General features: G+C 46.6%; 2 protein-coding genes across 4 annotated transcripts in view; one reads left to right on the top strand and one right to left on the bottom strand.

Annotated features, from left to right (window-relative positions):
• Positions 1 to 19,261, bottom strand: part of FAM228B (family with sequence similarity 228 member B) — an 88,554-nt gene extending 69,293 nt beyond the window's left edge. The window contains exon 1 of the mRNA XM_030800252.1: positions 19,182 to 19,261. The gene's annotated coding sequence lies outside the window, so the exon portion shown is untranslated. The remainder of the gene's footprint in view (positions 1 to 19,181) is intronic.
• TP53I3 (tumor protein p53 inducible protein 3) lies at positions 14,484 to 22,735 on the top strand. Of its 3 annotated transcripts, XM_012497717.1 has the most exons (6): positions 14,484 to 14,967; positions 15,361 to 15,503; positions 16,540 to 16,807; positions 19,106 to 19,318; positions 20,519 to 20,715; positions 22,408 to 22,735. In XM_012497717.1, the coding sequence occupies exons 2-6, from the start codon at positions 15,366 to 15,368 to the stop codon at positions 22,588 to 22,590; spliced, it is 999 nt and encodes a 332-aa protein (XP_012353171.1). In that variant the 5' UTR covers positions 14,484 to 14,967; positions 15,361 to 15,365; the 3' UTR covers positions 22,591 to 22,735. The 3 variants fall into 3 exon arrangements, with proteins under 3 accessions (XP_012353171.1, XP_003270624.2, XP_030656116.1); XM_003270576.4 differs by having other exon boundaries at positions 14,646 to 15,503; XM_030800256.1 differs by lacking the exons at positions 14,484 to 14,967; positions 20,519 to 20,715 and having other exon boundaries at positions 15,219 to 15,503; positions 22,408 to 22,535.
• Positions 22,736 to 23,319: the final 584 nt, after the last annotated feature.

Raw genomic sequence — 23,319 nt, 5'->3', positions numbered from 1 at the left:
TTCAGTATGATATTGGCTGTGGGTTTGTCATAAATAGCTCTTATTATTTTGAGATATGCTCCATCAATATCTAGTTTATTGAGAGTTTTTAGCATGAAGTGCTGTTGAATTTTGTTGAAGGCCTTTTCTGCATCTATTGAGATAATCATATGGTTTTTGTCATTGGTTCTGTTTATGTGATGAATTACGTTTATTGATTTGTGTATGTTGAACCAGCCTCGCATCCCAGGGATGAAGCCAACTTGATCGTGGTGGATAAGCGTTTTGATGTGCTGCTGGATTTGGTTTGCCAGTATTTTATTGAGGATTTTCGCATTGATGTTCATCAGGGATATTGGTCTAAAATTCTCTTTTTTTGTTATGTCTCTGCCAGGCTTTGGTATCAGGATGATGTTGGCCTCATAAAATGAGTTAGGGAGGATTCCCTCTTTTTCTATTGATTGGAATAGTTTCAGAAGGAATGGTACCAGCTCCTCTTTGTATACACCTCTGGTAGAATTTGGCTATGAATCTATCTGGTCCTGGACTTTTTTTAGTTGGTAGGCTATTAATTATTGCCTCAATTTCAGAGCCTGTTATTGGTCTATTCAGAGATTCAACTTCTTCCTGGTTTAGTTGTGGAAGGGTGTATGTTTCCAGGAATTTATCCATTTCTTCTAGATTTTCTAGTTTATTTGCATAGAGGTGTTTATAGTATTCTCTGATGGTAGTTTGTATTTCTGTGGTATTGGTGGTGATATCCCCTTTATCATTTTTTATTGCATCTATTTGATTCTTCTATCTTTTCTTCTTAATTAGTCTTGCTAGCAGTCTATCAATTTTGTTGATCTTTTCAAAAAACCAGCTCCTGGATTCATTGATTTTTTTGAAGCGTTTTTGTGTCTCTATCTCTTTCATCTCTGCTTTGAACTCAGTTATGTCTTGCCTTCTGCTAGCTTCTGAATTTGTTTGCTCTTGCTTCTTTAGTTCTTTTAATTGTGATGTTAGGGTGTCAATTTTAGATCTTTCCTGCTTTCTCTTGTGGGCATTTAGTGCTATAAATTTCCCTCTACACACTGCTTTAAACGTGTCCCAGAGATTCTGGTACGTTGTGTCTTTGTTCTCATTGGTTTTGAAGAACATCTTTATTTCTGCCTTCATTTCGTTATTTACCCAGTAGTCATTCAGGAGGAAGTTGTTCAGTTTCCATGTAGTTGTGCGGATTTGAGTGAGTTTCTTAATCCTGAGTTCTAATTTGATTGCACTGTGGTCTGAGAGATAGTTTGTTGTGATTTCTGTTCTTCTACATTTGCTGAGGAATGCTTTACTTCTGATTATGTGGTGAATTTTAGAATAAGTGTGATGTAATGCTGAGAAGAATGTATATTCTGTTGATTTGGGGTGGAGAGTTATGTAGATGTCTATTAGGTCTGCTTGTTGCAGAGCTGAGTTCAAGTCCTGGATATCCTTGTTAACCTTCTGTCTCGTTGATCTGTCTAATATTGACAGTGGGGTGTTAAAGTCTCCCATTATTATTGTGTGCAAGTCTAAGTCTCTTTGTAGGTCTCTAAGGACTTGCTTTACGAATCTGGGTGCTCCTGTATTGGGTGCATATATATTTAAGATAGTTAGCACTTCTTGTTGAACTGATCCCTTTACCATTATGTAATGGCCTTCTTTGTCTCTTTTGATCTTTGTTGGTTTAAAGTCTGTTTTATCAGAGACTAGGATTGCAACCCTTGCTTTTTTTTTTTTGCTTTCCATTTGCTTGGTATATCTTCCTCCATCCCTTTATTTTAGCCTATGTGCGTCTTTGCACATGAGATGGGTCTCCTGAATACAGCACATTGATGGGTCTTGACTCTTTATCCAATTTGCCAGTCTGTGTCTTTTAATTGGGGCATTTAGCCCATTTACATTTAAGGTTAATATTGTTGTGTGTGAATTTGATCCTGTCATTATGATGTTCACTGGTTATTTTGCCCGTTAATTCATGCAGTTTCTTCATAGCATTGATGGTCTACAATCTGGCATGTTTTTGCAGTGGCTGGTACTGGTTGTTCCTTTCCATGTTTAGTGCTTCCTTTAGGAGCTCTTGTAAGGCAGGCCTGGTGGTGACAAAGTCTCTCAGCATTTGCTTGTCTGAAAGGATTTTATTTTTCCTTCACTTATGAAGCTTAGTTTGGCTGGATATGAAATTCTGGGTTGAAAATTCTTTTCTTTAAGAATGTTGAATATTGGCCCCCACTCTCTTTTTGTAGGGTTTCTGCAGAGAGATCTGCTGTTAGTCTGATGGGCGTCCTTTTGTGGATAACTCAACCTTTCTCTTTGGCTGCCTTTAACACTTTTTCCTTCATTTCACTCTTGGTGAATCTGACAATTATGTGTCTTGGGGTTGCTCTTCTAAAGGAGTATCTTTGTGGTGTTCTCTGTATTTTCTGAATTTGAATGTTGGCCTGCCTTGCTAGGTTGGGGAAGTTCTCCTGGATAATATCCTGAAGAGTGTTTTCCAAGTTGGTTCCATTTTCACCATCACTTTCAGGTACACCAATCAAACATAGATTTGGTCTTTTCACATAGACCCATTTTTCTTGGAGGCTTTGTTCGTGTCTTTTTACTCTTTTTTCTCTAACCTTGTCTTATTGCTTTATTTCATTAATTTGATCTTCAATCACTGACACCCTTTCTTCCACTTCATCGAATTGGCTATTGAAGGTTGTGCATGTGTCACGAAATTCTTGTGCCATGGTTTTCAGTTCCATCAGGTCATTTAAGGTCTTCTCTACACTGTTTATTCCAGTTAGCCATTCGTCGAATCTTTTTTCAAGGGTTTTACTTCCTTGCGATGGGTTCGAACATCCTCCTTTAGCTCAGAGAAGTTTGTTGTTACCAACCTTCTGAAGCCTACTTCTGTCAACTCGTCAAAGTCATTCTCCATCCAGTTTTGTTTCTTTGCTGGCGAGGAGCTGCAATCCTTTGGAGGAGAAGAGGCACTCTGATTTTTAGAATTTTCAGCTTTTCTGCTCTGGTTTCTCCCCATCTTTGTGGTTTTATCTACCTTTGTTCTTTGATGTTGGTGACCTATAGATGGGGTTTTGGTGTACATGAACTTTTTGGTGATGTTGATGCTATTCCTTTCTGTTTTTAAGTTTTCCTTCTAACAGTCAGGTCCCTCAGCTGCAGGTCTGTTGGAGTTTGCTGGAGGTCCACCCCAGACCCTGTTTTCCTGGGTATCACCAGTGGAGGCTGCAGAACAGCAAATATTGTGGAACAGCAAATACTACTGCCTGATCCTTCCTCTGGAAGCTTCGTCCCAGAGAGGCAGGTGCCTATATGAGGTGTCTGTCAGCCCCTCCTGGGAGGTGTCTCCTAGTTAGGCTACATGGGCGTCAGGGACCCACTTGAGGAGGCAGTCTGTTGGTTCTCAGAGCTCAAACACCATGCTGGGAGAACCAGTGCTCTCTTCAGAGCTGTCAGACAGGGACCTGTAAGTCTGCAAAAGTTGTCTGCTGCCTTTTGTTCAGCTATGCCCTGGCCACAGAGGTGGAGTCTAGAGGCAGTAGGCCTTACTGAGCTGCAGTGGGCTCTGCCCAGTTCGAACTTCCCAGCTGCTTTGTTTACCTACTCAAGCCTCAGCAACGGTGGACGCCCCTCCCCCAGCCAGGCTGCCACCTCGCAGTTTGATCTCAGACTGCTGCACTAGCAGTGAGCAAGGCTCTGTGGGTGTGGGACCCACCGAGCCAGGCATGGGAGAGAATCTCCTTGTCTGCCGGTTGCTAAGACCTTGGGAAAAGTGCAGTATTTGGGCAGGAGTGTCCCATTTTTCCAGGTAGTCTGTCACAGCTTCCCTTGGCTAGGAAAGGGAAATCCCCCGACCCCTTGCACTTCTAGGGTGAGGTGACACCCTGCCCTGCTTCAGCTCACCCTCCATAGGCTGCACCCAACCAGTCCCAGTGAATCAGGTACCTCAGTCGGAAATGCAGAAATCACCCGTCTTCTGCATCGATCACGCTGGGAGCTGCAGATCGGAGTTGTTCCAGTTGTAAAACTTTTAACTGTTAAAGAAGAGTTTGGGTCTTTCTTAGTGGATGATTATATTAATAAATATCAAATTGCTCTAATATAAGGCTGGAGTGCAGTGGTGCAATCTTGGCTCACTGCAACCTCTGCCTCCCAGGTTCAAGTGATTCTCCTGCCTCACCCTCGGGAGTAGCTGGGACTACAAGTGGGTGCCACCAAGCCAGGCTAATTTTTTTGGTATTTTTAGTAGAGATGGGGTTTCACCATGTTGGCCGGGCTGGTCTCCAACTCCTGAACTCAAGTGATCTGCACACCTCGGCCTCCTAAAGTGCCAGGATTACAGGCGTGAGTCACCGCACCCGGCCCAATAGATATATTTAAAAGCCTGATGTAAAATTAGCCGGGCGTGGTGGCGGGTGCCTGTAGTCCCAGCTACTCGGAGAGGCTGAGGCAGGAGAATGGCGTGAACCTGGGAGGCGGAGCTTGCAGTGAGCTGAGATTGCGCCACTGCACTCCAGCCTGGGTGACAGAGCAAGACTCCGTCTAAAAAAAAAAAAAAAAAAAAAAAAGCCTGAAGTAGGCTGGGCTAAGTGGCTCATGCCTGTAAACCCAGCACTTAGAGAGGCCAAGGCAGGAGGATCCCTTGAGGCCAGGAGTTCAAGACCAGCTGAGGCAACATAGTGAGACTGCCTCTACGAAAAATAGAAAAATTAGCCAGGCATGGGATCATGTACCTGTAATCCTAGCTACTAGGAAGACTGAGGTGGGAGGATTCCTTGAGCTCAGGAGTTTGAGGTTACAGTGAGTTATGATCACACCATTGTACTCCGGCCTGGGCAACAGAACAAGACTCTGTCTCTTCGAGGGGGAAAAAGCCTGTTGTAAGAGTTTAAAATGTCAGTATTTAAAGAAATAAGAAATCCTTATCTTTTGAACTATTTATATTTCAGGTGAATAATTTTACATATCAACTTAAAAATGCGAAAGGAAGCTGGGCACAGTGGCTCACACCTGTAATCCCTGCACTTTGGTAGATAGAGGCAGGAAGATCACTTAAGCCCAGGAGTTGAAGACCAGCCTGAGCAACATGAAAGATCTTGTCTCTACCAAAACTTTAAAAAGTAGCCAGGTGTGGTGGCATGTGCCTGCAGTCCCAGGCACATGAGACTACTCAGGAGGCCAAGGCCTAGTTATTCAGGAGGCTGAGGCAGGAGGATCACTTGAATCCAAGAGGTCAACACTGCAGTAAGCTATGATGGTGCCACTGCACTCCAGCCTGGGTGACACAGCAAGACCCTGTCTTTAAAAAAAAAAAAAAAAAGTATGCGACAATTCCTCAGGGATCTAGAACCAGAAATACCATTTGACCCAGCAATCCCATTACTGGGTATATACCCAAAGGTTTATAAATCATTCTACTATAAAGACACATGCAGCCAGGAGCGGTGGCTCATACCTGTAATCCCAGCACTTTGGGAGTCTGAGGTGGGCAGATCACAAGGTCAGGAGTTCAAGACCAGCCTGGCCAATATGGTGAAACCCGTCTCTATTAAAAATACAAAAAAAAATTAGCCAGGCTTGGTGGTGGGCACCTGTAGTCCAAGCTACTTGGGAGGCTAAGGCAGGAGAATCGCTTGAACCCAGAAGGCGGAGGTTGCAGTGAGCCAAGATTGTGCCACTGCACTCCAGCCTGGGTGACACAGCAAGATTCTGTCTCAAAAAAAAAAAAAAAATGCACACATATGTTTATTGCAGCACTATTTGCAATAGCAAAGACACTGAACCAACCCAAATGTCCATCAATGATAGACTGGATAAAGAAAATGTGATACATATACACCATGGAATACTACGCAGCCATAAAAAAGAATGAGTTCATGTCCTTTGCAGGGACATGGATGAAGCTGGAAACTATCATCCTCAGGAAACTAACACAGGAACAGAAAACCAAATAGCGCATGTGCGCACTCATAAGTGGGAGTTGAACAATGAGAACACATGGACACACGGAAGGGAACATCACACACCGGGGCCTGTTGAGGGGCTGGGGGCAAAGGGAGGGAGAGCATTAGGACAAATACCTAATGCATGTGGGGCTAAAAGCCTAGATGACAGGCTGATAGGTGCAGCAAACCACCATGGCACATGTATACCTATGTAACAAACCTGCACCTTCAACACATGTATCCCAGAACTTAAAGTAAAATAAAATAAAAATAAAAATAAAAAGTGAGAGGGGACACATAGTTTGGGGACATGCTTTTCGCCTATTTCAGAATAAAAATGTGTGCAGACTACCACCTGGAGTAAGGAGAAATGCCTTGAGCCCTGAGCCATGGTGGTGGGTGGCCAGGAAGATGGCAGAGGCAGGTAGCCTCTGTACATGGTGTGTGTGTGTGTGTGTGTGTGTGTGTGTGTGTGTGTGTGCATAAAATCATGTATATGTGTATAGGGATATTTTGTCATTGTTTTACCACAATTTTACTCTGATTAAACAAACGCTTCACAGAAATCCCTGGATGTCAACTGCTATAGCTCTAGTTCATTTTTCAAGTGGATGCATAGAATTCACAATTTATGCAGCCATTCCTTTAGTGATGGGATCTACTTTGTTTCCAAATTTTTGTTACTATGATCAATGCTGCAATAAACATCTCTGTACATACATCTGTATAATTGGTGTGTTTTATTTCTACAGGACAAACTCCTTAGAAGTAAGTTTCATACTGTCATTGTTACTATTGCTATGATTTATTTTCTTTCTTTCCTTCTCTTTTTTTTGGAGACAGAGTCTCACTCTGTCACCCAGGCTGGAGTGCAGGGCACGATCTCGGCTCACTGCAACCTCTGCCTCCCAGGCTCAAGCGAGTCTCCTGCCCCAGCCTCCCGAATAGCTGGGATTACAGGCACGTGCCACCACTGCCCAGCTAATTTTTGTATTTTTAGTAGAGACGGGGTTTCACCACGTTGTCCAGGCTGGTCTAGAACTTCTGACTCAAATAATCCACACACCTTGGCCTCCCAAAGTGGTGAGATTACAGGCATGAGCCACCATGCTTGGCCAATTTATTTTCTGACATCTGGTAATATAGGTCTTTCCTACTTTTTTTTTTTTTTTTTTTTTTGAGACAGAGTCTTACTCTGTCACCCAGGCTGGAGTGCAGTGGTATGATCAATGCAAACTCTGCCTGCCAGGCCCATGTGATCTTCCCATCTCCCAGCCTCCCAAGTAGCTGGAACTACAGGCACATGCCACCACGCCTGGCTAATTTTTTGTAGGGATGGGGTTTTGCTATGTTGCCCAGGCTGGTCTTGAACTCCTGAGTTCAAGTAATCTTCCCACCTTGGCCTCCCAAAGTGCTGGGATTACAGATGTGAGCCAACAGGGATTACAGATGTGAGCCAACACTCCCAATCTTACTACTCTTTTTCATATATTTACTGGCCATTTGGGGGGATTTGTTCTTCCACATACACCCTAACACAATTTTATCCAATCTAAAAATATACTGTTGGCATTATAACCAAATTTATAATGAATTTGTATACTAATTTGGTAAAACTGACATTTTGGGTACTGTATTCTCATCTAAAAACATGGTACTGTTTCATTTGTTCAGATCTTATTTCTGTTCTTTGATATAGTTTTACAGTCTTCATTAGATAATTTTTGTATCTTCTTTGTTAAACACATTCCTTACGCTTTTACAGCTTGTACTGCTATGGTAAAAGGGTTATTTTCCCCATTTTTATTAATATTTCTAGTTGCTTAGCTGAAGTAGAATAAAGCTATTGATTCTGGTGTATGTAGCTTGCATCTGGACAGCTTTACAAATTATCTCATTATCTCAAACAAAAATGTTTGCTTCATTTTTAAAATTAGCATCTCTTGTGGCTTTTTGTGTTTGTTTGTTTTTTGTTTTTGTTTTTGTTTTGAGACGGAGTCTCATCTGTCGCCCAGGCTGGAGTGCAGTGGCGCGATCTCGGCTTACTGCAAGCTCCGCCTCCCAGGTTCACGCCATTCTCCTGCCTCAGCCTCCCAAGTAGCTGGAACTACCGGCCCCCGCCACCACGCCCAGCTAATTTTTTTGTATTTTTAGTAGAGACGGGGTTTCACCCTGTTAGCCAGGATGGTCTCAATCCCCTGACCTCGTGATCTGCCCGCCTGGGATTATAGGCGTGAGCCATGGCACCCAGTGCATCTCTTGTGTTTTCTAAGTCTACAATCATATCAACAACAAAAGGAGACTGTTTTATCACTTTTCCAGTATTTATATCAATTACCTCGTTTTTTATCTTATTGTATTGACTAAAACTTCCAAAGTAATGTTAAATAATAATGTCAGCCTGGGCAACATGGCATAACCTCGTATCTACAAAACAAACAACAAACAAACAAACAAAAACTATCTGGGTGTGGTGGCTCAAGCCTGTAGTCCTAGCTAGTGGGGAGGCTGAGGTGGGAGGTTCAATTGAGCCCATATCAAGGCTGCAGTGAGCTGTGATCACAACACTGCACTCCAGCATGGGCAACAGAATGAGACCTTGTCTTTTAAAAAAAGTCTACTATAAATACTTTCCTTTTATCCTTATTTTGCTTGGAGGTTTTATAATGAATGGCTTCCAGGTTTAATCATTGCCTTTTTGGCCTCTATTGATTGGCTCATATGGTGTTTTCTCCTTTAATTTGTTGATGTTTTGGGGTTGTATTGATAGACTTCCCAATATTGATTTTGTATAGTCATAGGGAATATAAGTTGCTGAACTCCATTTCCTAATTTTTTTTTTTTTTTGAGATGAGAGTCTCTCTGTCACCAAGGCTGGAGTGCAGTGGTGCAATCACAGCTCACTGCAACTTCCTCCTGCCTCAGCCTCGCAGGTACCTGGGACTATAGGTGTGCACCACCACGCCCGGCTAATTTTTGTATTTTTAGTAGAGATGGGGTTTCACCATGTTGGCCAGGCTGGTCTTGAACTCCTGACCTCAACTGTTCTGCTCCCCGCTTGGCCTCTCAAAGTGCTGGGATTACAGGGTTGAGCCACCATGCTGGTCCTTGCTAATTTTTTGTTTATTTGTTTGTTTGTTTTTGAGACGGAGTCTCACTCTGTAGCCCAGGCTGGAGCGCAGTGGCGCAATCTCGGCTCACTGCAAGCCCCGCCTCCTGGGTCCATGCCATTGTCCTGCTTCAACCTCCCGAGTAGCTGGGACTACAGGCCCCAGCTACCACTGCCGGCTAATTTTTTGTATTTTTAGTAGAGATGGGGTTTCACCGTGTTAGCCAGGATGGTCTCCATCTCCTGACCTCGTGATCCGCCACCTCGGCCTCCCAAAGTGCTGGGATTACAGGCGTGAACCACTGCGCTGGGCATTTTCTTTCTTTCTTTCTTTTTCTTTTTTTTTTCTGAGACGGAGTCTCGCTCTGACACCCAGGCTGGAGTGCATGGTGCGATCTTGGCTCACTGCAAGCTCTGCCTCCCGGGTTCACGCCATTCTCCTGCCTCAGCCTCTCCGAGTAGCTGGGACTACAGGCGCCCGCCACCACGCCCAGCTAATTTTTTTGTATTTTTAGTAGAGACGGGGTTTCACCGTGGTCTCGATCTCCTGACCTCGTGATCCACCCGCCTCGGCCTCCCAAAGTGCTGGGATTACAAGCGTGAGCCACCGCGCCCGGCCTTTTCTTTTTTTTAGACGGAGTTTTGCTCTTGTTCCCCAGGCTGGAGTGCAATGGCACAATCTCGGCTCACCGCAACCTCTGCCTGGAGCGATTCTCCTGCCTCAGCCTCCTGAGTAGCTGGGATTACAGGGATGCGCCACCACACCTGGCTAATTTTGTATCCTTGCTAATTTTTTAAAGAAATTTTTATCTTTATTAACAAGCCTTTGCTGCAAAAATAAACTATCCCCAAATCTTAACAGCTTACAACAACAAATGTTTATTTCTTCCTCGGTTGTGACTCTGCTAGGCTGGTCCCAAGACAATAGGTTGGATTCAGGGCTACCCTGAGTGTTTCTCACTCAGGGACAAGCTGAAATAGAGGCTACCTGTGGGTGGCAGGAAGGTAAGGGAACTGATGGAAACTGACCATGCCTTCCTCACTCATCATTGACCAAAGTGAGACAGGGCCAAACCCAACATCAACAGAATGAGGCGAAAATACTCCACCCATTGGGTAGAATGGAATAATTTTGCTAAAAAATCTTCCATGTTTTCTAGATTTTACTACTTGTTGCTGTAGAGTTTCACGTAATTTAATTTATTCTTCTTTTAATCACTCCTATATCTGTAGTTGTATCTCCTTTCTCATTCCCAGTCTTTCAGACCTTGGCTATTTCTTGTTTCCCAACTGTAACTCATAATACATTTCATTCATGTTACTGGTTTTTATAAAGAACAAGCTGGGACTACAGGCACCCACCACCACACTCAGCTAATTTTTGCATTTTTAGTAGAGATGGGGTTTCATCATGTTGGCCAGGCTGGCCTTGAACTCCTGACCTCAAGTGATCCACCCCTCTCAGCCTCCCAAAGTGCTGGGATTATAGGTATGAGCCACAGCACCCAGCCCATTTCCCAACTTTCATAATTGGATGCATTTCTACTAAATATAATCTATTTCCCCATATCTGGGAAACCACACTGTTTCTACACTCACACAGAACACTTCGTTTCTGACACTAGATATGCAGGTTTTATTCCCACATCAATCAATTCTCTGACACAGGCTGGGTGTTCCACAATTCAATTCTAACACTCTCCACCTGTAGTGTCAGATCCCATAGATTAAGGGCTCAGTCCCGAAAGGTTGCCCCCATTAAAGATGCCAACTGCAAATCCAAGCCTCCTACACTTCTGACCAACTGGCTGTATAAATCAGGGATTCTCATGACTCCCTCCTTGGATTTGATAATTTGCTAGAATGGTTCACAAAATTCAAGGAAACACTTAGGTTTGCTAGTTTATTATAAAGAATGTTATAGGCCGGGCGCGGTGGCTCACGCCTGTAATGGCAACACCTTGGGAGGCCGAAGCGGGTGGATCACTTGAGCCCAAAAGTTCAAGACCAGCCTGGACAACATGGTGAAACCCTGTCTCTACTAAAAATGCAAAAATTAGCCAGGCTTGGTGGTGCATGCCTGTAATCCCAGCTACTTGGGAGGCTGAGGCAGGAGAATCATGTAAACCCAGGAGACAGAGATTGCAGTGAGCCGAGATCACCCCACTGCATTCCAGCCTAGGCAACAGAGCCAGACTCTGCCTCAAAAAAAGATAGATATAGATATAGAGATAGAGATAGAGATAGAGATAGAGATAGAGATAGAGATATATAAAATAAAGGGATGAACAGCCAGGTGAAGAGGTATGTAGAATGAGGTCCAGAAGGATCCCAAGTGCAGGAGCTTCCGAACCCATGGAGCTGGGGTACACCACACCACCTTCCCATGGTGGATGTGTTCACCAGCTGCGAAGCTCACCACATTCCTTTGTTCAAGAGTTTTAGGGCCAGGCGCGGTGGCTCACACCTCTAATCCCAGCACTTTTGGAGGCCAAGGCAAATGGATAACCTGAGGTAAGGAGTTCGAGACCAGCCTGGCCAACATGGAGAAATCCCATTTCTACTAAAACCACAAAAATTGGCTGGACCCAGTGGCTCACACCTGTAATCCCAGCACTTTGGAAGGCCGAGGCAGGTGGATTGCCTCAGCTCGGGAGTTTGTGACCAGCCTGGGCTGATGCGAAACCCTGGGCTGGTGAAACCCCATCTCTACTAAAATACAAAAAATTAGCTGGGCGTGGCAGCGTGCGTCTATAGTCCCAGCTACTTGGGAGGCTTGCAGTGAGCCGAGATCATGCCATTGGACTCCAGCCTGGGTGACAGAGTGAGACTCTGTCTCAAAAAAAAAAAAAAGAAAAAAAAATTACCCTGGTGTGGTGGCTCACACCTGTAGTCCCAGCTACTCGGGAGGCTGAGGCAGGAGAATCACTTGAACCTAGGAGGTGGAGGTTGCAGTGAACTGAGATCAGGCCACTGCACTCCAGCCTGGGCAACAGAGTGAGACTCAGTCTCAACAACAACAACAAAAAAGAGTTCTTATAGTGTGAAATCTCCAGTCCCTGCTTCCCCTTCCCAGGGTCTTTCTGGTGACCAGCTCATCCTGAAGCTATCTAGGGCCCCCACCCTAAGTCACTTTATTAGCATAAACTCCAGTGTGCTTATAAGGGTTTGTTATTAATATAAAAAGTCACTTCTATCACATACGAAATTCCAAGGGTTTTAGGAGCTCTGTACGAGAACAAAATATAATAAAAGATGCTTATTGGCCAGGCAGAGTGGCTCATGCCTACAATTCCAGTACTTTAGGCTAAGGTGGGAGAATTGCTTGAGTCCAGGAGTTCATGACCAGCCTGGGCAACGTAGCAAGACTGTATATCTAGTTAAAAACAAAAGAAAATTAAAAAGAAAGAAAGAGATGCCTATTCAGCAAATAACAAAGGTTTTAGGAGTGCTATTGCAGGAACCCAGGACAAAGACCAAAAATATGTATTTCTTATTACACACTGCAAGATTACATCAACCAAGGGCTCACCAAGATAAAATCTTAGGCACTTTCAACTACTAGTTTTGCTGGGATACTTTAGTATATTTAGTGGTTGGTATTATTAGATTTTTTTTTTAAAGTAACTCCTTGCATCTTAAAAGTTCTTATTTAGCACTTACATTACACATTCCCCATCTATCTTAATCCATTCCATTTTCTTAATCCAATCAGCTTTAGTGTAGATTTTTGCAAAGTTTGTTATTTACAACTATTTCCTTTCCATCTGCCTCTGTTCTAGGATATTTATTATTTGGTTCAAACCTTTCCTCAGTTTTGGACAGATGCGTATCCGGATGATGTGTCTCTGAATCCTTATACATCCTCAGACATGTTTTTTGCCCTAACAAGTGAATTATATATTAATGGGGTATATTGAGTTACAGTGCTTTTCTTCTAGTCAATAGAGGCTAGTCTACTCTCTTCTAGCTTCCAGATTGCAGATAGAAACTTGGTGGGCACAGTGGCTCATACTTGTAATCCTAGCACTTTGTGAGGCTGAGGCAGGAGGATTGCTTGAACCCAGGAGTTTGAGACCAGCCTGGGCAACATAATTAGACCCCTACACTACAAAAAAGAGAGAGAGAGAAAGAGGGGGTGGGGAAGGAAGGAAGGAGGGAGGGAGGGAGGGAAGCCATTTTTGTTTTTTAACCAATTGTGAGTAACTTATTCTTTCCACACGTTAGAACCTGAAATTTTATAAAATATAGGCATGCATTTTTGTTCTTATGAATCCATCCTTTAGTGAATGTTTTCAATCCGTATAATCTGGTAGAATTTAGGAAAACTGTACTCTTTTATTTGGTTAACTATTGAATCTTCTTCATCCATTCCTCTTCCTCCTTCTAAAATTCCCTTTTTTTTTTTTTTGAGATGGAGTCTCACTCTGTCGTCCAGGCTGGAGTGCAGTGGTGCGATCTTGGCTCACTGCAAGCTCTGCCTCCTGGGTTCACGCCATTCTCCTGCCTCAGCCTCCGGAGTAGCTGGGACTACAGGCGCCCACCACCATGCTCGGCTAATTTTTTGTATTTTTAGTAGAGACGGGGTTTCACCGTGTTAGCCAGGATGGTCTCGATCTCCTGACCTCGTGATCCGCCCACCTCGGCCTCCCAAAGTGCTGGGATTACAGGCATGAGCCACCACGCCCGACCTAAAGTTCCTATTATTCTCATAGCAGGGTCTCCTGAATTTTTCCTTAAGTCCCATCATTTTATTATTTCCATCTCTATAGGCTTTTGCTCTGTTGTGTTAAAGAAGTAATTATTCAATGATACTTGTTAAAGCACATTAAGGAAGACTTTATTTAGCACCATCACTACAGGTTTAGGGACCACTGCAATGAGTTCTTGCAGTGGAGGAGACAGGTTGGGATCAACTCTGAATGCATCATGGACAAGTGGGAATGTATAGCCAAGGAGCAGTGTGGGGGGTCAGTGGCTGGAAAATTAGTAAGAGGCATCAGGGGTAAGGGGGATTCTATCTAAACTGACCTAACAGGATTCTTACTGAAGACAGGCCAGGGTGGTCGGATATCACTTGGGGGATGGTGGAGGATGACATATTGAGGGTGATCAGATATCAAGGATGGGAGGTTCTTACTAAAACAGGAATTTACAAGGAGTGCTATGGATATGTAGTGGGAGGAGGCCAGGGATGCTGCTAAACATCCTGCAATGCACAGGACGATCTCCTACAACAACGAAATCCAAAATGTCAATAGCGCCGAGGTTGAGAAACCTTCATGTTGCTTACGGATACAGCTTTTACCCAGTCAAAATCGCCAGCATCCTTCTCCTGGGGCTGAACCTCTCCCCCAGGACTATCAGGAGGAGGGGCGTGATAAGGATCCCAGGACTGCGTTTTGCCTTTCTTCCCCACCCCCACTCCCAACAGTTCCTTTCTCTTCTCTTAGCAGCACCCAGCTTGCCTACCCATGCTCAAGATGGGCGGGATGCCAGCCTGTTACATAAACGTGCCAAAAGCCTGGCCATGCCTGGAAAATGGACCAATCCGCCCGCCAAGAGGTTGGGTCTCTTCCCTAGAGAGAAGGAAGTTTCCTCTCCTTGCAGTGAGAGCTAGAATCGTACTTTCTGTCAAGCTGAGAGAAAGACTCTTTTCCAGAGGCTAAAAGGACAAGAAAATCTGATTTGCTTGCTTCTAACTTTGCGTTTTAAAGGGGGAAGGAGGAAATGAAAGAGAGGGAGGGTGGTTCTGCTTAGCCCCACCCCTCCAGCTACTCCAAGCCCAGCCGTCCATTCCGGTGGAGGCAGAGGCAGTCCTGGGGCTCTGGGGCTCCGGCTTTGCCACCAGGACCCGCAGGAGACAGAACTGCTCGGCGCCGCCTGGTGCATGGGAGGGGAGCCGGGCCAGGAGTAAGTAACTCACACGGGCGCCGGGGACCCGGGTCGGGCTGGGGGCTTCCAACTCAGAGGGAGTGTGATTTGCCTGATCCTCTTCGGCGTTGTCCTGCTCTGCCGCATCCAGCCCTGTACCGCCATCCCACTTCCCGCCGTTCCCATCTGTGTTCCGGGTGGGATCGGTCTGGAGGCGGCCGAGGACTTCCCAGGCAGGAGCTCGGGCGGAGGCCGGGTCCGCGGGAGACCAGGGCAGCGAGGCGCTGGCCGGCAGGGGGCGCCGCGGTGCCAGCCTGAGACTGGGCTGCTCCGCGAGGATACAGCGGCCCCTGCCCTGCCCTGCCCTGTCCTGCCCTGTCCTGCCCTGTCCTGCCCTGTCCTGCCTTGCCCTGCCCTGCCCTGTGTCCTCAGACAACATGTTAGCCGTGCACTTTGACAAGCCGGGAGGACCGGAAAACCTCTACGTGAAGGAGGTGGCCAAGCCGAGCCCGGGGGAAGGTGAAGTCCTCCTGAAGGTGGCAGCCAGCGCCCTGAACCGGGCGGACTTAATGCAGGTACCCAGGGCTCAGCCGCGCCGGGGCGGGCGGGACTCCAGAGCCTCCCTCTCAACAGCACTCAGTGGACACTGACCAGACGTGAAGGCGTGCACCGCTCCACACCCAGCAGGCAGCTGCGCTGGGGCTTCCCAGACCTAAACCCAGGGCGCCCTCTTTGTTCATACAAAACAAGAGGGAGTACTTGGAAAGCAGAATCCACCCCGAGCTAATCCATAGCCACTCAGGCCTCCAGATGAGGGCGGAACTAACATTGTTGTGGGGTGTGGGCACACTTACTCCCCAGGCTACCCTGTTCACCATCTTTATTCTACAGATAAGGAAACTTAAGGTCAGCGAGGTTAAACAGTACACCCAAGGCCATGACACTAGCAATCAGAAGAGCTGGGATTCAAGCTGAGGTCTTTGGGGCTCCAAAGACCTCTTAACTCTTTCCATTCTGAGAGTCCCAGAGCTGACAGCGGGCAGTACTCTTAAGAATTTTCTTCTGTCTGCTACTGATTTACTGACCTGGGCCAGCTGCATTGGTTGGGGTCATTCAGAAATGTGCATCAGAATCCCCTGGGGCACAAAAGAAACGTGATGGGGGCCCAGGCACCTGTACTTTGAAATACCCCTCAGGTGGTTCTGCCACACACTCCTGGTTAAGTCCCTCTGCTTTACAACTTCTGAGGACTGGGGTGAGTGAGCACAGAGCCTAGCGCTTGATGCATGGGAACCATCGTCAAGGTTCCTAATCCCACTACTATTATTTCCCATCTGGGACTCAGTTTCTCCATCTGTAAAACAAGGGGTTCAGATGAGGTAAATAGCTAAGGACTCTACCAGTTATAACATCCACTGATCATGTGACCTCCAGTTTATTTGCATAAAACTAATGGCCTCTCCTTTTTCTTCTCCTTACTTACAAAAACCTGACTTTATCCTGAAATTTATTTTTGAAAAAAAAAAGAGGGGATATTGGAAGAGGGGCTAGGGGTGGTGACATACAGATTTCTGATCATGCTCACCACTTAGTGCACTTCTTTCTCTGCAGAGACAAGGCCAGTATGACCCACCTCCAGGAGCCAGCAACATTTTGGGACTTGAGGCATCTGGACATGTGGTAGAGCTGGGGCCTGGCTGCCAGGGACACTGGAAGATCGGGGACACAGCCATGGCTCTGCTTCCTGGTGGGGGCCAGGCTCAGTATGTCACTGTCCCCGAAGGGCTCCTCATGCCTATCCCAGAGGGACTGACCCTGCCCCAGGCTGCGGCCATCCCAGAGGCCTGGCTCACCGCCTTCCAGCTGTTACATCTTGTGGGTGAGGAGGCCTCCATGCTCACTCCACACAATGTGGCTCAACACCTTCATAAATCAGCCACCTTGAATCCCAGCAATCCTCCAGGGCACTCCCAGGCCTTGCTGTACCACCTGTACTGTCAGGTCCTCAAACCATGTTAAAAGGGTGTAATGTTGAGGCTGAGAATCATAGTTAGCAGATAGAAGGTCTGGATAACACTAGATAGGAGGCCTATGTACATGTTAACACCGGAGGCCCAGCAGCAGTCCCAGCTTCTCAAAATCATGCTGAGCTTCTCTCTGGGGTCCCAGTGTAACAGAAGGGACCAATTGACTCATTTATTCCTCCTCAATCCCACAGAGGCCAGTCAAGAACTCACATAAGGGAATCTAAGACTTGGTCTTTGCCTTTAGACAGTGCAGTGTAACTGAGAAGGCAACATATGCATAAGATCAGATGACCATAGAGTTTCATCTGATGAATGCGGTCTGGTGGGTCTTTGAGACCCACCAGTCTCAAAGTTGCCAGTGCTGCGTATCAGTCTTACCTCTGCTAAGTGCACAACAGCTGCCCTGGCCAAATTCTAGTACTATGATATTTGACCACTGGAGACAGGCAGTCACATGGTCTATGACTTAATGCAGGTACAGAGATGACAATAGAAGCTGGAGATGGGTAAAGATGGTGTGGACAAGGGTAATCAGAAGGCTTTTTGGAAGGCTTTGAAGGGTGGGTAAACTTGTGAAGGACATAAGGCATGCCAAGGTGGCCTAAGAAAGAGTATCAGCTAGGCCGGGCGCGGTGGCTCACGCTTGTAATCCCAGCACTTTGGGAGGCCGAGGCGGGCGGATCACGAGGTCAGGCGATCGAGACCACGGTGAAACCCCGTCTCTACTAAAAACACAAAAAATTAGCCGGGTGTGGTGGCAGGCGCCTGTAGTCCCAGCTACTCAGAGAGGCTGAGGCAGGAGAATGGCGTGAACCCGGGAGGCGGAGCTTGCAGTGAGCCGAGATTGCGCCACTGCACTCCAGCCTGGGTGACAGAGCGAGACTCCGTCTCAAAAAAAAAGAGTATCAGCCAGGCAAAGTGGCTCACACCTATAATCGTAGCACTTTGGAAGACAGATCACTTGAGCCTTGGAGTTCAAGACCAACCTAGGCAACATGGCAAAATCCTGTTTCTACAAAAAATACAAAAATTAACCAGGCATGACGGTGCACGCCTGTTGTCTCAGTTACTCAGGAGGCTGAGTTGGGCGGATCACCTGAGCCCAGGAAGGTCAAGGCTGCAGTGAGCCATGATCATGCCACTGCACTTCAGCCTGGGCGGTAGAGTGAGACTCTGTCTCAAAGAAAAAGAAAGAGTAGGCTGGGCATGGTGGCTCATGCCTGTAATCCCAGCACTTTGGGAGGCTGAGGCGGGTGGATCATGAGGTCAGGAGATCGAGGCCATCCTGGCTAACACGGTGAAACTTCATCTCTACTAAAAATACAAAAAATTAGCCGGGCGTGGTGGTGGGTGCCTCTAGTCCCAGCTACTCGGGAGGCTGAGGCAGGAGAATGGCATGAACCCGGGGGAGGGGCAGAGCTTGCAGTGAGCCAAGATTGCGCCACTGCACTCCAGCCTGGGTGACAGAGCGAGACTGTCAAAAAAAGAAAGAGTATCAAGGTGAGACCAGCCACTGCACTCAGTAGTAAAGGATGACTATTGTGATTTGTGAAAAATGAGGCTGGGGCCAGATCATGGTGTCCTTGAATATCAAGCTGTCTGGATTCAATGCAAAAGCTAATGGAGAAGCACTTTACATTTTGAGGAGGAAGTAACATAATGCAAGTGCCATCTTAGGAAGAGGAGCCTGGTGGCTGTGTGTTGCCTGGATCAAGAAGACCAGCTGGAGGCCAGTTTCAGACTCTAGAAGGACGGGCTTTCGGTGGTGACCATGGGAATGGTAGTTGTTCTTACTTATTCAGGTGTAGGTCAGAGATGTGCATTTTGGTGTTATAGGTGAAATAGAGATTACGGATGTGGCTGCTTATAGCCCTGTTTCAAAAGGCTGTTTTCCATTTTAGCCAGAGGCAATAAGACAGAAAAGATCTGTCAATATGCTCTTTTTCTTTCTCCAAAGAACAAGACGGTTTGTATTTGAGTCACAGCGTCCCACCCCCACCAGCCCACACCCACCCCACCAAATAAAAAAGGAAAAGCAAAAGATTGATTTGGCATTTAGTGCAACGACCAGGTGATCTTGATAGAATATGCCTGTGTGGGGAATGTGTAGCAATTGCAAAGTAAAGAGAACCCTGTACTTTCTGTCACAGGAAATGTTCAGGCTGGAGACTATGTGCTAATCCATGCAGGATTGAGTGGTGTGGGCACAGCTGCTATCCAACTCACCCGGATGGCTGGAGCTATTCCTCTGGTCACAGCTGGCTCCCAGCAGAAGCTTCAAATGGCAGAAAAGCTTGGAGCAGCTGCTGGATTCAATTACAAAGAAGAGGATTTCTCTGAAGCAACGCTGAAATTCACCAAAGGTAAACAACTGCTTTTACAGTTCAGCAGGAATTTAAGAGATGATTAAATAAAAGCCCCACCAGTCTCAAAGTTGCCAGTGCTGTGTATCAGTCTTACCTCTGCTAAGTGCACAACAGCTGCCCTAGCCAAATTCTAGTACTATGGTATTTGACCACTGGAGACAGACAGTCATATTTAGATCTAAGATGGTTTCCATGTACATTCTTGCAAGAGATAAGATTCATCCACACTTTAGACCATGCAGACTTGGTCTGGAATTATCCAGCACCTTTTCTTCCCAACCAGCCATTCCACACTTAGTTAACAGGAGGCTTGGAGGCAGAGACCAGTTTGGAGCCAGCCATGGTAGGGTTGGGTGGTAGCACCCTAAATGAGTGAGTAGATGTGCACACCTCTGTATTCCAAAGCCAGACGTGTCTATTTTTGGCTCATCCCTTTCCATTTTTCTTTCCTTTTTTCTTTTTTTTTTTTTTGAGATGGAGTCTCGCTCTGTCACTGAGGATGGAGTGCAGTGGCTTGATCTCAGCTCACTGCAACCTCTGCCTCCCAGGTTCAAGCGATTCTCCAGCCTTAGCCTCCTGAGTAGCTGAGATCACAGGCGCGCCACAACGCCCAGCTAATTTTTATATTTTTAGTAGAGACGGGGTTTCACTATGTTGGCCAGGCTGGTCTCGAACTCCTGAACTCAGGTGATCCGCCTGCCTCAGCCTCCCAAAGTACTGGGATTGCAGGCATGAGCCACCATGCCTGGCCTCCGTTTTTCATGAGTAGAAAAGGAGAGATGAAATCAAAGCTAGAAAGCCTATAATTCCAATAACCCAGTGCGGACACTTCCTAACTTCTATGTGAACAACTAGCCTAGATTGGGCCTCCTGTATTCTGTTCTCAATCGTGCCTGGGTGTCAGTGGGACTGTACTTATTTTGGCATGAGAGGAGACTCTAGGTCATGGTGCCCCATTTCCCTCTTGCTGTAGCTACGCATCATAAAGGGTGAACTTCACACATGCTATGATAGAGTTCCGCTATCTAAACTCCATTTACAACAGTTCTTCAAGCAGTGTTTCTAATTCCAACCTATAGATTTACCACTTGCATCTGTATTTATTTATATCCATAATCCACGAATATACTATGGTATCTTATTTTGCACCAAGCTTTCTATATCTGACTAGCATCACAAATCTGTTTCCTATGGAAGGTGCTGGAGTTAATCTTATTCTAGACTGCATAGGCGGATCCTACTGGGAGAAGAATGTCAACTGCCTGGCTCTTGATGGTCGCTGGGTTCTCTATGGTCTGATGGGAGGAGGTGACATCAATGGGCCCCTGTTTTCAAAGCTACTTTTTAAGCGAGGAAGTCTGATCACCAGTTTGCTGAGATCTAGGGACAATAAGGTGAGTGACGAATGAAAAGAAAACATGTGATTTAACCAAGAAAAGTGTGGTTCATTTACATTACCCTGAAAAAGGAAGCTCTACCTTAGGTTAGGGAGGTTAGTTTCCATGAAGAAACCTCCCCCTCTGAAGATAAAGAGGGAACCCGATTTCAGAGAACTGATTCAGATTGGTCGTAGAGGCTTCAGTATCATGAAAAGAAGTGTAGCTGATACTTCACACATTATCTGAACATTCTAACAGAATGAACAAAGCACTGACCATATTAGGAAGTATTTTGGGTAGTTCCAAGACTTTGTTTTCAAAGGCAGAATTCATCTCAGTGTGCTAAGAAAGGCTCTTAGGTGAGTAAAAAATAAGTAAGCCTTGGCCTTCAACAGATTATAGGTTCCATGCCAGGCACAGTGGCACTCGCTTGTAGTCCCATCTACTTGGAAGGCTGAGGCGGAGGATTGCTTGAGTCCAGGAGTTTCAAGGCTGCAGTGAACTATGATTGCACCTGTGCATAGCCACTGTACCCCAGCCTGGGCAACATAGCAAAACCCCATCTCAAAAAAAAAAAAAAAAAGATTATATGCTCCTGAAATATTCCATCTGGCAGTCTAGCCGGTACCAGCTTTGGGAATGTTTCCACCATAGGGTTTTGCACTGGCTGAGGGACAGGAGAGCTTAAGCATCCCTTTTGCACTAAGCCTATATGAGTCCTATCTGTGGCTGCCTCCTGGGTAAAGACACTTTATTTAAAAACAATTCTTAGGCTGTCAGTGGTCAGTGACACTAACATTTTACTTCAGGCTTCAGTCTTTATCTGGTACAGAATAGAAGTTACACATTTGGAGGTACAAGGGAGCCAGAGATAACCTGTAACCCCCCTTTAGCTCCTATGTGGTCTCTGGCTGGCTCTAGAAACCAAGTTGATACCAGCAGATTGACAGGAGAAAAGCATGTACTTTTTTTTTTTTTTTTTTTTTATGGAGACAGGGTCTTACTCTGTCACCCAGGCTGGAGTGCAATGGCACAATCAGCCTCCTGTGTAGCTAAGACTAAAGGCATACCACCATGCCTGGCTTGTATTTTTTGTAGAGACAGGGTTTCACCATGTTGCCCAGGTTGATCTCAAACTCCCAGGCTCAAGTGATTTGGCCAAAGTTAAGATGCTTTTGTAATTTTTAGACAAAGAACAATAAATTTGAGAAGAAATAAGACAAAATCTGGCTAGGGATAGTAAATTTCTAGGGAAGTCACTAGGAGATATATAGGGGTGGGGGGGTGTAAAACTAGTGGAAGATAAGGGTTACTTCCTTAAGTGTATTTATTCAGTTCCATTGCAGCCCCGTTTCCAGTCTCTGGTGATAAGGGCTTTTTGCCCTAGTATGGGGAGGGTACCCCTCCCAGAGGAATCTTTATGACTTGCTACATGCAAGAAGATACAGGTCAGCTAGCCTTTTCTGAAACTACAATTTCTCCAATGCTTTCACCTCAAAATAAACAATATACCTATCAGACATATTCTGAGATGGCACATGACTCCTTCAAGGGTATTTCACACACATGCTAGGAAGTGAGGGGTTAAGTGTCCCTGTGTGCTTTTTCAGATATGTGGTTTCAGAGAAAGCAAGAAGGCTGAGGAGGATGAGGAGGGCGGGGTGAGGCTCTCTCCCCAGGCTGATGATCTCCTTTCCCTTGTCTTAGTACAAGCAAATGCTGGTGAATGCTTTCACGGAGCAAATTCTGCCTCACTTCTCCACGGAGGGCCCCCAACGTCTGCTGCCGGTTCTGGACAGAATCTACCCAGTGACCGAAATCCAGGAGGCCCATAAGTACATGGAGGCCAACAAGAACCTAGGCAAGATCGTCCTGGAACTGCCCCAGTGAAGGAGGATGGGGCAGGACAGGACGCGGCCACCCCAGGCCTTTCCAGAGCAAACCTGGAGAAGATTCACAATAGACAGGCAAGAAACTCGGTGCTTCCTCCAGAGCCGTTTAAAGCTGATATAAGGAAATAAAGAGTGAACTGGAAGGGTGGCACGCGGACTGGGGCCGCTGCGGCGGGGTTGAGGTGGGAGTCCGGACGGGCGTCGCAGGGGGGATTACAGAGGCCCGATCAGCTGAGGCTCAACCTGAGGGCCCTCCAGGGACGGAGATTCTGGGTATAGTTACAGCGTCAGCCGTGACACAAGCCGCCAGAACCCCGCAGACTCCGCCTTGCGCGCAGCTAGAGGCCCAAGCCCACCACCTCCCGCACCTGCCCGCGCGCCCCGCAACCAGTGGGCACCACAGCAGGCCCCGGCCCTGCCCGCTACTCACCTGGGCCCCACCCCACCTCTCGCCGCCCTCCTCAGGCCCCACCACCTCCGGCTACACATCTGAGTCCCGCCCCACCTCCACCACTCTCAGCCCCAACCTCCTCCCGCTACACTTCTCGGCCCCGCCGCACCTCCACCACCCTCCTCAGGCCCCGGTGTCTTCCGCTGCTCACCTGGGTCCCGCCCCAGCTCACAGTCCTCCTCGGGCCCCGCCTCCACCCGCTACTCGCCTGGGCCCCACCCCACCTCTCGCCGCCCTCCTCAGGCCCCACCACCTCCCGCGACACATCTGGGCCCC

Source organism: Nomascus leucogenys, chromosome 19, assembly GCF_006542625.1.
Source record: "Nomascus leucogenys isolate Asia chromosome 19, Asia_NLE_v1, whole genome shotgun sequence".
NCBI lineage: Eukaryota > Metazoa > Chordata > Mammalia > Primates > Hylobatidae > Nomascus > Nomascus leucogenys.
This window is presented reverse-complemented; position numbering and strand designations above follow the sequence as displayed.

Coding starts and splice junctions, on each gene's coding strand:
- TP53I3 (XM_012497717.1), top strand. CDS start 15,366: ATGTTAGCCGTGCACTTTGACAAGCCGGGAGGACCGGAAAACCTCTAC. Junction 19,319..20,518: donor AACGCTGAAATTCACCAAAG/GTAAACAACTGC, acceptor TTCCTATGGAAG/GTGCTGGAGTTAATCTTATT. Junction 20,716..22,407: donor TGAGATCTAGGGACAATAAG/GTGAGTGACGAA, acceptor CCCTTGTCTTAG/TACAAGCAAATGCTGGTGAA.